Source organism: Aquila chrysaetos, chromosome 20, assembly GCF_900496995.4.
Source record: "Aquila chrysaetos chrysaetos chromosome 20, bAquChr1.4, whole genome shotgun sequence".
Classification (NCBI taxonomy): Eukaryota; Metazoa; Chordata; class Aves; order Accipitriformes; family Accipitridae; genus Aquila; species Aquila chrysaetos.
Window position 1 is genome coordinate 24298524 of NC_044023.1, and position 13324 is coordinate 24311847.

At 42.0% G+C, this 13324-nt stretch overlaps 1 protein-coding gene across 4 annotated transcripts in view; it reads right to left on the reverse strand.

The window, feature by feature from the left end:
* Nucleotides 1-3054: 3054 nt before the first annotated feature.
* Nucleotides 3055-13324, reverse strand: part of RAD18 (RAD18 E3 ubiquitin protein ligase) — a 67097-nt gene continuing 56827 nt past the window's right edge. The window contains exons 13-14 of one of the 4 annotated variants that reach the window (XM_041118785.1): nucleotides 9678-9812; nucleotides 8603-8798 (exon numbers count right to left, since the gene is read on the reverse strand). In XM_041118785.1, coding sequence (XP_040974719.1) covers nucleotides 9689-9812 — 124 coding nt within the window. In that variant the 3' untranslated portion in view covers nucleotides 8603-8798; nucleotides 9678-9688. Of the gene's footprint in view, nucleotides 5654-6789; nucleotides 8568-8602; nucleotides 8799-9677; nucleotides 9813-13324 lie in introns of those variants that run through there. The other 3 variants (XM_029996246.2, XM_029996244.2, XM_041118784.1) reach the window with 3 other exon arrangements.

The following is a 13324-nucleotide window of genomic DNA, read 5'->3' on the forward strand; positions in this document are numbered from 1 at the left end:
ATCTTGGCTATCCCTTTCCTCCTACGGTCTGAAAATTCAATTTCACTTAAAACCTTCCTGATGTTTTTTTTGTTTTGCAGTTTAGCTTTCCTCATGTATCTGCCTTCATACAATTTTGCGCAAAGAATTTTTCTTGTTAGCAGCGTTACCGCTGACAGACTATTATTTGCTGGAAATTTTAACTTTTAAAATTACCAGCGATAAAACCGTAGCACAACGAAGGATGCAGAGATTTTTCCAGGAAGAGTCAAATCTGTATCTTATATGAAGAGATACTCTAAAAAGAGAGATTTCAAACTCATTCAAAGTATTTACAGACAAGCAATCAAGTTATCCCAGCTGGACAAGTTACAGAGCTGCGGCCAGAGACCACAGAGCGTGAGTCCGAGGCCTTCGCCATCAACAGGCGCGGAAGTTCCCGGGAGTGCCTATTTGGAACACGATGGGCTCGTTAGCAAAGCATTTTGCTATACCCAAAACTGGGCTGAGCTCCGGAAACAATGTCATCGGGCAAAATTGTGCTTTATGTAAAGCCTGTTTGATGGGCAGGGGGGATAGAGGGAAATGAACAGTAAAACGTTTCAAACCTGTTAGCAGCAGAGATGAGAAGGTGTCCAAATACTCACCTAAACGTATCATTGCAATGATTTAATGAATTTCACCCAGCACCCAAGAGTTAGGTCCCTTCAGCAACAGCAGCCCCGTTTCCAGTGCTAGCACCAGCGATCCTAACCCAGCTCTGCATGCATAGAGAGACAGAACACATAATACAGGAAAATAAATACATTCCTTTTGTGATGAATCAATCACAACTCTCACAGTTTAATCTTCTCCCTAAAAAGGTGGCAGTTTTCAGCTCATCTGTGCCGTTCTTGCATAAATCTGTATTTTTCTTAGAGAAATTACAAGGTTGGTAGAAAACCTGATGCCCACGCAACTAATTGTGGCACAACATTGTATTTAGGCAGCACTTGCCCTCTCAGACTCACTAAGCAATTGCTCATGTACCAAAACCATCAGTGTGTTTTTGCCTGGGCATTTGTTTTTAAGTGCAGAACTGCAAATACTTTCCAAACGAGAGGCTTATTCAGCATCTGTGGGTATGTAGTTGAGACATCACTCAGTGTCATAGCTGCCATGCCAGAGGCTGGGAATGATAAATGATGCTCTCAGTTTCAGAGAAGCCGCTGGCATCAGGGGGGAGGTTTCCGCAGAGCCTGAGGGGATTCGGCGTTTCCACGGGAGAGCAAGCAGGGCTGCTCTCCGTGCTCACCGCAGGGCACGGCGCGATGCCTGGCAGAGTGATGTGCGTGGGCAAGACACGGCAGCAAACGCAGCCGCCCTCGCATCCCCATCCCTCGGCGCTGACGGTCTCTGCCAGCAGCCAAAGGCAGCAGACGGCTGGAAGCGGTGCTGGGGTGTGTGCCGGAGTGGGGGGTATATTTAAGGGTGTTTCTGCCTATACTGTCTGGTATCGCGGCTGGCATTTAGGCTCTGAAAGCTTCAGGGTGTTATTAAAAAGGTCAAACTGAGAAATACTTCAGGCTTTTTTTTTTTTTTTCCCTTTTCTTTAAATGCACCTTTTGAGCTGGTGTGGAAGGAGGCTGGGTTTCAAGGTTTCCTTCTTCTGAGCTGTCTAGCAGGCACAAAATATCCCAGTGAAAACCCAAGCATTTTCTAATAGATGCATGGAAAAGTCACCTTTCAGAAAATACAATATGGCCGAATTTGGTTCTCCATCAGTCCAAATATACAGTGCAAACACAGCCTCTAATTTACTAAACCACAGACTGAAATTAGTAATGGCTTTCTGCAAACTGAACAGCAAGTACACTAACAAGGGAGTATTTGGGACCCCACTAAACCCACACAATGATCACATTATTGCACCTCAGTACGCCATTACCCATCACGATCCTGGACACACCACTGCCGACAGCCAGCACTGCGGTATGTCGCGGCTCTACAACCGCCAACACAGCTACAGCAGCCGGGACTGGCGGCATCGGGCAGCAGCCACCCCCCACGGCCATCGTGCACGTGAAGCAATGGCTCCGAAACAGCTCCGCAGTTGGTTCAAAGGCTGATCCAAACTCTCCCAAAATCACAGCAGTCCCATTTCCAAAGGAAAAGTTGGCAGCACGTTCTAGCCTCATTTTGAGTGTTCGCAAGCTGGCATTTCAGCGGCATTGCCACCCAGATCCTCCTTACCAGAAGGTGCTTTATGAACTGCAAAGGGAGACCGAGATGCGTCACACTACCTAGCAGATGTCAGCTGTGAATGCAAACCAGGACGCGATAACTCGAGGCAAAAAAATGGTCTGCTTGTGTGGTGGATGGGTCAACAGAAGCCCTGAAATGGTTCTCGCTCCTTTATGATCCTAACACACACCTAAAATAACAGAATTTGCAGAGGGAAGAAAATAAAAATAAAATCAGACTTACAAGATCATCTCACAATGGAGTCTTTCACTCATCAGAGTTAATATCCTGGAATTTATATATGATATTGTACTTTATCTGATCATTAAAATAATTGATTAAAGCTGCCTATACTGGCAAGTTAAGTTTTCTTAGGGGAAGAAATATTGCCTTACAGCGTTCTCCTTGAATAACAAGTTTTGACAAATAAAATGGTTAAAGAAAATGAAATCTTTATTACATTCTGCTTATTGCAAGCAGGAGATTGGATGGGTTAGTTTCATTTAACTTACTACACCACACAGCTCTCGAAGGCAGGCTGGGAATCCCAGCTGGGCATCCCTCACTCTGCAGGAGCACAGGGGTCGGGATCTGCTCCAACCCTCTCCAGCCCTCTCAGCCCGCTCCCACCCAAACTCATCGCATTTCCAGTATCACCAGAGATTCTGCTGCAGCTTCTTCAGAAGGCAGAGCGCTGAATACTCTGAAACACCTCGGTTCCCATGCTGCTCCCAAAGAACAGCAAAGCCAGTGCTAAACCCTTTCCAAAATCCTGCCCGTGCCTGTGGAACCCTGAATCCCTTGGCAACTTGGCTTGTATTTGCAGAGAACAAAGTAGATGCACATAAGAAATAAACATTTTGGGTTTTATTTTAACTGAAAACAGCTCTTTGGGGAAAGCCCACCACAGATCCAAGATAGCAGGTCACTCTGCGGTTCACTGCAAATGACAACAGAAGGGTTTAAATTAAAAACATTTGCAAAAGATTAAACCATTGTTAGGAAGGTTAAGGTCTCCTCACACGTGCCCAGGCTGACAGGAGGGGAACCCTTCGAAACACACACCAAAGAGGGATGACGCTCTAGCTTTCTGCTTGGAGAAAAACCAATTTGATTGAATGAATGGAAGGAAAACAGTCATGTCCAAAGCTTAGGACTTTTTCTACATTAAGGAGTGTAGCTTCAAGGGCAACACTTTGTCTTGCGTTCTTCAAGTGTCAGGGGACAGTCAGGACTGTGCCACTGCTGTCTGGGACCTCCGCAGCTCCAACAGCAGTTTCCCACCTTGCTCTGCTCTGGAGGGTTACAAAATCTCTTGCCAGCCTCCAGCCATCCAGGACAACGCTCACAACAGCCTGCACAAGCCTTTTCAGCACTAATACAGAATGTGTACTTCACATTTCATATGTTTGTATTCACCTTCTATATTGATTTTTTTCTAAGTACTTTCTAGCCTGTACTTAATAAATTAGACTCTCCTTTTTGGGTATTGAAATACATTTTCATCTCACATCAGTAGTTATTGCCATTAACTACAAATTTAACTCTGCAAGTGGCACCTGGTTCCAAAGCTACACAAGAAGTATCTGCTATTGATAAAACATGTTTATAGCCCATTCACTATATTAAAAAGAAAAGCTGCCAGGTAGTTAAGTATTGCAGGATCCTAATTTCCCTGCCAATCCAGCAGAGTTAAGGACCTCACGCAGTACACAGCACCTGGACTACAAATTCCAGGCTGACCTTTAGCGAGTTGGCCATAGTGTAGTGACTCAGCATGCCAAGGGCTCCCAGCCTTACAGCCCCCTGCTTAAATGTGTAATTGTGCTTTAAACCCAAGACAGCAATTCTACAATTTCAGACACTTGCTGCCGCCCAGGGCAGGCTGGTTTGTGACGCTGCCCAGAGTCACAGCCAGGGTAGACTGAGCCAAACAGAAAGGGCACCTCCTCGAGTTTTATTAGAGGTATAGTCACATTCCTCTTTCTAGCTAGATCGCATGTTTTATGTTCTAATAGTATTGATAGAGGTTTTTTGATATCATTACCATATTAAAGAAAATGAAGTGCTGCTAACTCAAATATAATTGAAACATAACAATAAAAACCTCCAAGGGATGCTCAGCAGATGATGTAAACTGATCTATGTGAATTTCAGACACATTGACCATTATGCACAAAATGCACAAAGGCTAGCTGCACAAAATTTCCATCTGTCTTGTATTAATTGCTATCATTAAAAGGCAGACCTAAAACCAGAAGTCAATAATTATTCTCTTTCAAAAAGTTTGCTTTTAGTAAAAAACAAACAAAATCAACTTCCTGTTTTTCCTCTGCATCTACTTACCTCAATGGATTTACTACAGTTTATATTCACCGCAGATTTAGCCTGTTCTAAACAAAAATACTGCCTGCTACCGTGGTCTAAGGAGGAATATTTTTGAAAGCAAAATGTCCAGTCCCAATTACAGCTATAGTCTACAGTCAAAAGACACATGACACTCAACCTTAAAAAGGTTTTGTGCTTTCTTTGTAAAGTTCCTTATGAAAGGCTATGACCAAAGCTTCAGGGCTCAGTAAGAACATCTTTGAGTATTTTGCATGGTATGTATTTTGCTTACAAGCTGTATTTTTAAAAACTTACCCTGTTGCTCAGGCTTACTTTAATTTTATTGCATTTCTTTATTACAAAGCTCCATCACCTTTTAAGAAAGATAAGGCTTTTTAATGCTAATATTTATTTTAAAGCTAGAATACCTAATGTTCAACAACCTTCCAACTTCTTTCAAATTTAGTGACTTTAAATCAAAATAATGACATATACTAATGAGTAAGTTTACACGGACATATTAAAAAAAAAAAAAAAGGCAAAGGCAAAGCACATTTTTGCAGAACAGAAGTCTGCTCCATCCCTCAGCTCCCCCCACACCTCCCCGCCAGCCGAGCCAGGTAACTGGAGCATCAGCATCTGCCCAACCCCAAGCAAAATGCTGCCCCACGATTGCTTCCAAGAGGGCAGAACAAGCTTCTGCGAGGTGCGAGCAGGAACTGCGGCAACACGCAGACCCACGTCCATCAGCGGTGAGGCTGCTGCGTGGCATGAGTCAGCTCGAGGCTCCAGCAGGACTCCAGCACTTTATGCCCCATCTCAGAGTTAGATGGCCCACAGTGCTGTAAACAAAAAGCATCAGCACACCAATCTGGTTATTCTAAGGCAGTTTGAATGACAGTTATGTGAAAGTTCAGCATTTTAGTAAGTACCCAGATACACTGAAAACTGGAAAAAACTAAGAAGTATTTCTCAGCGTTAAGCCTTCTGCACGGTTTTAAGCTTCACATCACTGTAGCGCTAGCTCTTCTTCCGCTTTCTCTTGGGAAGCAGTTGATTGCTTTCTGGCATTCGGGGCCGACATGACTTTCTTTTGTTAGCTCTCGGACCCAGAAAACTGCTTCTGGAAAAAAAAAAAAAAAAAAAGGGAAAATATGGGTTTGAAGATGCTCTAAACATGGCAAACACTGAAGGCTGTATTAAAGCGCTGTAAGCAGTACGCAGGCACGCACACGTGTATGTGTTACTGGTGATGGTGAAGAGAAATACTACTCTGTCTTCTTGTTCAAAGATGACAACGGCACCCACAAACCATCCCGTTCACCCTGAGCCCACAGGGACAGGGGAGTCACGCTGCCTCTCCTCCCATCACCAGGGACCAGTTTGGAACAGGAAGGAGCAGCAGCAACCTTTCAAATTCTTAGTCCATAAATGAGAAGAGCCCCTGGCGCTGATGAAACCACGATTACGTTATATCAGAAAAGGTTGACTCGAAACAGCCATCCCCAGCAGCACAGCCACTGAGGAAAAGGACAAGTGGTTTTGGTCAGTTACCCAAGAAGGAAAGCGCATGGGACTCCCATCTTTAAACAGGCTCTCTTTGCCAGAGGCTCTTCTCGTTTATGGGCAAAGAATTTTCCAGTGGAAACTCAAAGAAGTGTTTTCTTTTTAGTCATGGAGTTAATTTTAAAGAAAAAAAAAATGTTAAACTAGCCATATTTAAATTAGACAGCTAATTTCCATCATTCAGCCTCAGAGCTTAAAATTCCACATAGTGTTGACATGAAGGATATTGCTCATCCATCAATAGCTGTTACTAATTAAACATTCCTTATAAATGCACTCTTTTTTTTATTATTTGCTAGGATGAATCCATCCTGCAGGGACTATTCATTTGGCTTAAACTGGGAATTCACAACTGAAAATAACAGCAGAAAACACTCAAATGCCAAAGTCCATGTCTCTGTTGGCTGCCACAAGATATACACTAAAAGAGATTAACAGGAACAACTCGTATTTCAGAGCTCAGTTCAGCACCACAATGGAAACCGAACTCCTGCATCTGAGACCATTAACCATGTCCAGGTAGGTCAGCGTAAATCCCAACACAATCAGATTTAGTCTGTACCTCTGGAGAAAGCATTGCGATTAAATGCACATACCTGCAGAGCACAGAAGGAAGAGATGATGCATATGCACCCCGCTATCCAACCCTCCGCCAGTCCTCAATGCTACAAACCTTACAAGTTTCTATAGTGCACGACGACTGAAGGCGCAGGCCTTTCCCTCCCAGCTGTACCCTCCACTCCCCGACTTCCATCCCCTGCATTCATTCAGTGGAGAGGATCACTCATTTTAACCTAGTAGCAGCTAAGGTTTTCAAAGTTAGTGAAATTAGATATTAACAAAACCTCTATGTCACCTTTTTCTCTGCTGCAGTTCACAATTTTGCATTATTTAAATTCAATGCAAATGCTAAGGCTGAGTTTTGTGAAATCTCTGAGCACAGTAATGCCAAAGGCAGCCCCACACCGAACTAAAACGCACAGGCTAACTGATGAAAGGATTCATAAATGGATACACAGATGTTTTAAGAGTGCCATGATACAAATTATTTTTTTCCTTTAAATTAAGCTCTAAAGCAGCTGTTTTCAACCAAACCAAGGGGAGCTGTTGCTCTTTGTATCCATCGTACCCAGCTCTTGTACATGGGCCGTATCTTCCATTCTAGGTCAAGGAAAATTTGCCTATCTCCATCCAGCTCTCTGCAGCTGTATGACAAAGCAAAGGATAATTAACCTTGGTGGTTAGGTCGTTATGAGCCTCTGATGAATGACAGTGGAGAAGCACGCTCTTTAGGGACAGGATAAGACATGGAAGTGATACACTAACCCTTCTCCAGAGCACATGGCATTTGGCCACTGATGAATGAAGGATGTCGAGCCGGATGGACAACTTGTCCGATGCAGCATTATCGCCCATTAATCACCTTTGCTTTTCCCATCCTAGGGCACTTTGCTAGCTCAGGGGCACACAGCAGCCTTACAGTTCTCCATGCCAGCTGGAGCCTTTCAGCTGCACCCACTGGTACCGAACGGCCATGGCCTTGACACGGAGTTTCCCACAAACAAGACTACCTCCCTGGCCCCACACCGCCGGAGGTACCGCTCCCAACAGTCCCAGCTAGCGAATGAATCTGAACAAAATTAACTCCCAGTGGTCTGCAAAGCACTTCCCAATGGTGAGACCAGTCTGACAAAACAATGTAAGGGTTTTTCTCCAAAACTAACTGCATTAAGTAAAGCTAAAAATACATTAAACACTTAATGTTTTTTCCCTAAAATTAATTGCTGCACTTGCCCAGAGACATTATTTGGCTATGAAGAGCAGAAATATATACACAGACAAGGCTGTGAAGGAAGGGGCGTTTCTTATCAATTTTATTTATTTATTTGAGATCTTCTTGTCAGGTACAATTGGCACACTGGCAGTTTCGGAAGAATTGCTTTGCTTGCTTACTAATGAATTGTTGAGGTCTAGCTTGAAATAATCCTGTCTATCAGTTGAGAGAAAACTGGTAAGAAGTAATTCCTGGGATTTGGTAAATTATTTCAAATATGATTATATAATTAATATAGAGAAAGAATGTTAATTTGCTGTTTGCTATTACACTTCAAGCCTCTCGGTATTGTTTTGCATTTTCTTCACAGGGATGCTGTGAGCACTCCAGAGGACTCTAACCCTGCTGTGCTACTTTCCATGGCACTGTGCGATACCACCTTTACTCAGTTATGCCACAGAAAAGCATACTAAATGATGGTCTGCAGAACTCCAATAGCTATGTCATGATAAGCAGTCAGTAATATAATGATCTCTTCATTGCCACGTGTTATGAGGAAGGAGCTGGACCACAGCAAGCACTCGCAGGCAGGCCAGGCAATGATGGTGCTGGTGCGTGCAGCAAAGGTGGACGACCGCCCAGGCACTTGCAGCCAAGTATCCTAAACCCCAATGGGTTTGTATGGCATGTTCTGAAGCTGCAGAATGAAAATCAAAGTTGCATTCGTCTGTACTGTTTTACGTTTGCTTTGGCACAGCACTGTTCTCTGTCTTAGATCAGTATTCTCCCTCCAGTAAATAAAAACCTAAACTTGATTACCTATTTAAATCCAGAGAATATTATCTCAAAGTATTTCCAAATGTCCTTGTAGCTTACAATGGCAAAGTAAACTCTCTATAGCAGTCTTCATCTCATACCAAATATCCCGCTGACAAAATAATTATATTTATTTGAGTTTAAAGTGCTTGGGGACAACTGATTTTTATTTTTACTTCCATAAATACTTTTACAATCCTGCCTCTATTTATAAGTATTTCATTCACTTTATAGATGACCTTATACCTTTTATTATACCCAGATTTTGTTCTATAATGAAACATCCCATTTTCTACCTTTGTTTTGCTGAATTTAAGATAGGATGCAAACATTAGAAAAAAATTAACATTGAATTAAATGAGGAATTAATAAATTATTTTCCATGCAAATAAAAAATTTTAAAAAAAGAAACTGAAAAAATGGGGATGTTAATTACAACTTCCACTAATCTAAAGCTTTGTAACTACCACTAAGCCAGAGAAGACATAGGTCACAGAAATCTATTCCAAGAAATAACTGATTAGAATCAATCTAAAGACCCACCCTGCAAATACTATGCCCTTTGTCTTAGCTGGAACCGCTCACATGATTTATAGCTGCTTATGTAAGTTTGGAGAGTGCTTAAATAAGATGCTTGTGTAATAGTGGAGCCCAAGAAGGCTGCGAGGCACAAACAGCAACACAGCTGCACCACCTCCACGACTCGCTCAAATACCCAGACAACACACGACTCTAGCTAGATACCATCTGGACACCTCAGTGTCACTGTCGTTATGTATTTCATTACAGTTTTCTTACTTATCGAGCCTTTCAGAAATAAACAAATAACTAATTCCTGGTAAGTAACATTTTAAGTTGGCCAAAGGGACAGAATCTGCACCCAGCACCAGCACTGGTGACTTCAGAGGAGTCTAAAACCAGCTTGTGCCTCAAATGCCAATATAGAATTTGCATAAAAACCAACCAGTAACATATCTGAGAAAACACATACCTGCATGAGAATCACTCCACTGAAGCAGTGTGACATTTCACCAGAGAAAAAGGTAATAATGTCCAAGAATATGCTAGTTCATGAGGTTCCACTGTATTATGGGAAACTTGTGCAGGATGCAAGATATTCAAAAGGCTGAAAAGGGGAAATAGAGCAGCTGGGCAGGGGTGATGAGACAGAGAGAGGCACAAACCAGACCAAAACATTTGTTTTTCATAGAGTGCCCCCCAGGAGGGTCAGCTATAGCAAGGCCTCAGATGGAACACCAGAACAGTGTGTATATGGAACATTGTTTTTCCCTTTTCCTCCAAAGGATGCTAGTAAAGAAAAACAACTAGAGGGATTAGAGGCATAGGGAACATGACTTATAAGGGAAGGTTACAGAAACTGGTTTTGTTTCCTCTGGAAAAGATAAGACCGAGGAGAAGTGGTAACAGTCTTCCAAAGTGTAAAATTTCCACTTCTCTCCCTTCCAAGCTTATACTTCAGCAAAGAAATAACCACCCTTTTAAAGATGGCAACAGTTAAGCAAATTATCACTAGGAGACTGTGGAATCCTCGCCACCGGACATCTACCCCAACCCATTAAATACAGACCCAGCAGCCCCTTTCCCACCATCGCATGGACAGGATTTATGAAGAGACCAGACAAATGACTGGAAGCCTAGTAATTTAGCAAAGCCCATTTGTGTTCCCAAACTCCATCTGACATTGTTTTTACTATAGTTACGAGCAATACAAATGACTGCACCTGCAAATCTTGAGACAGAAAAATATTTTCTTATTCATCTGGCACCTCTGTGGGTTTGTCTTGACCTGAACTTAAGCACGCCAGATGTCAGCTAACACCTTCAGACAAGAACACACATATCCTGAAAGTCTGGGGAAAAAACAAGTAGTATTGCCAATCCCAACTACTCTAGAAAGCATAATATAGACCCCAAAATGACAGAGCAAATTAATTCCTTGCCTTCTAAAATGAATCTCCAGCTAGTTTTCTCTAGCTTTCTCTAGAAGTGGAGAACGATGGTTGTACACTGCAGACATGTACTCATCTTGTTGCCACAGCACCCTTCTTTGGCAGGCAGCCTCCTCCACTGCTCCATCTGGAGCAGAGGTCCCTTCCTAGGGAGCAGCTATTTTTTGAACCCTGTGACTTGACTCACTCTCCTGAAGTGTAAAGGGTGCAAGAGAAAAAAAACAAATTCACTAAAAAAAAAATAATCTCTTCTGATTACACAATATGTAATTACAGTCACAAAAATATGATTCAGAGATTTGCATTTCTTCCCAAAACATCACTAAGCAGACTGATACTGTCATCTGCAGACACAAAAATGGGTTAAACAAGCAATCATTGCCTGGACATTTTATTTAATAAGGACCCTTCTGAATGCAGGGTCCATGTCAGTGTAATACTACATGCTCATCAAGCCATGAACCTGCAAAGTCTTAGGCATTTGTATAATCCTATATGCCAGCAACACACTGAAGTCAGAGCTCTTCAGATATACAGCTGTTTCCAGGAGCAGGTCACATGTGATTCAAATTTTTATGCCTCACCATTTAACACTTACCTGCACAAAGATGCTTGCTCAGGATCAGGAACTTAATTTATATTTGAAGGCTTAAAACCTTACTCTGTTTCTAAGCTTGTATTTAAAACCACTTGTCTGCCAATAAAAATTAAGTCGCCAACAGCATAGACTAATAAATAAGTATGGTTCATGGGGAAAAATAAGTAATGATTGGGGTATACCTATTCAGCTCAGGGAATGAGAGACAGAGACCATAGAAAAAAGGACTTGGTTGAAATGGCTAAAGGACTTGGCTTTGTGGGGCCAGACAGAGCTGAAGTAAATGCATTCTTCTGAAAGCAGTGAGTCAACTGTCACAGATCAAGTGTCCTCCTAGAATGAACCTGGTTAATATACACTATCTTGCTAATGTGGGACTGCTGCTTAAATAGTCTTCAGAAAGTTAAGAGTTAAAGGTGATTTTGATTGAGTTAGGTATGTTCTTCGCCCAAAGAAAAAGGAAGTCAACTAGTTTAATAACTAACTACAGAAGAGCAAAGGAGCATTTAACTCCAAACTGTCTTACAGTGGAATATTTTAAAAGCAGGTGGAAAAAGTGTCTCCCCAGTGCATGGCTGAAAAGACACACTGAACTAGGACAAAAATTAATGCGTTCCAATCTTTGATATGCTTTCCATATCTGAGAGCTTTCTTTTTAAGAATTAAGGCAGTATTCAGAAGTCTTCCAAACTCTGCACAGCACTGTTAGGCATTTCAGAAGGTCTGAGCATCTACAAGCAGAAGATACTCGGTGCTACCCGCTACCTGCTGCAGAGACTGGTACAGCACAGCAAGCACCCAAACCTGACCGGGACGCTCGTGTGTGAGGGGAAGGCACCAGCTGCAGAGCTGTACGGCGAGGAGCCGCCATGGCAAGGTGCCCTGCATGTCAGGAAGCTTCTGGGAGCATAAGACTGATTACTTCAGGGGTTTTAAAATAGATTCAACTTTGGTTTACGTTCATTTTAATTAGGGTAAGAACATTTTTGGACTCCTAGACTTTGCTCCACTGGTTACATGGCATAGTGCCACCAATATTAAAAACACAAAGCAAATGTACTTGACCTTCTACAAAAATGTGCAAATGTTAGTACTTTGGTAAGTCAGATCCCTTCCCATATCTTATGATGCATTTTGTAATACTGAGGTTTGCTTGTCCAGGGACAAGAAGATCCTGACTACATACTACACAGTCACTATCCCAATCTCGGGTCAAGTCAGGTACAGATATGTTACAGTGACATTTCTAACACCCCACCTTCCTTACCTTAGGGATGAAGTGAACTTGTTTCTCACAACACCAAGGTACACTTTGAGGTAGGCACGGATCTTGAATTGTAATGGTGCACAATTAATGACAGACTGTCCTTTTTTTTAATTTTATTTTCTCCACACAACAAAGTTGGACAGGAAATACATCTACCAGGTATCATTTTTAGAATTTGATTAAAAGCTCTACAGAAAAGCTGCAACTGTATTTAGGAGTGAAACTGAGCTATGATTGAATGGCAAAGTCACTATAAAAGCCTTTCATCAAACCCCACATTAATTTTTAGGCATTCAGATCTGATACTGCCCAAGGAACTGACCCAAACCTGCAGTCAAGTTAGCATTATCCATGACCTATTTGATGTCTGCATCAGAGAACCGTGAGACTTTCAATAAGTGCTCACCAAGAGGTTATCAAGAGCCTGAAATGCTGCCTCAATTTCATCAGATACAGAGCAATACAAACTTAGGTCCTTGGCCCAATTATATTACTCCATGGCAATTGGATTTATTACTTAACAGATGAGAAAAGCAAGAAAAAAACGCTTTTGAAAGTTCAGAGAACACTGAAATTGTGCTTAAGTAAGTTTCAGGAAAGGAATGAAGTTTTGCTAAAAATATACTCTGAACTGCCACTAAAATATCCCTACACTGCTCCATTTGTGCACTTTTACAAATAAATAGCAAGGATGTCATACACAAATACTTGGGTGTATTTTTGAGCACTATCTTCTAATCTCTTTGTGTCACAACGAGACAATTAGTAGAAATAAAAAAAGACTCTAGGGAATTTACATAATG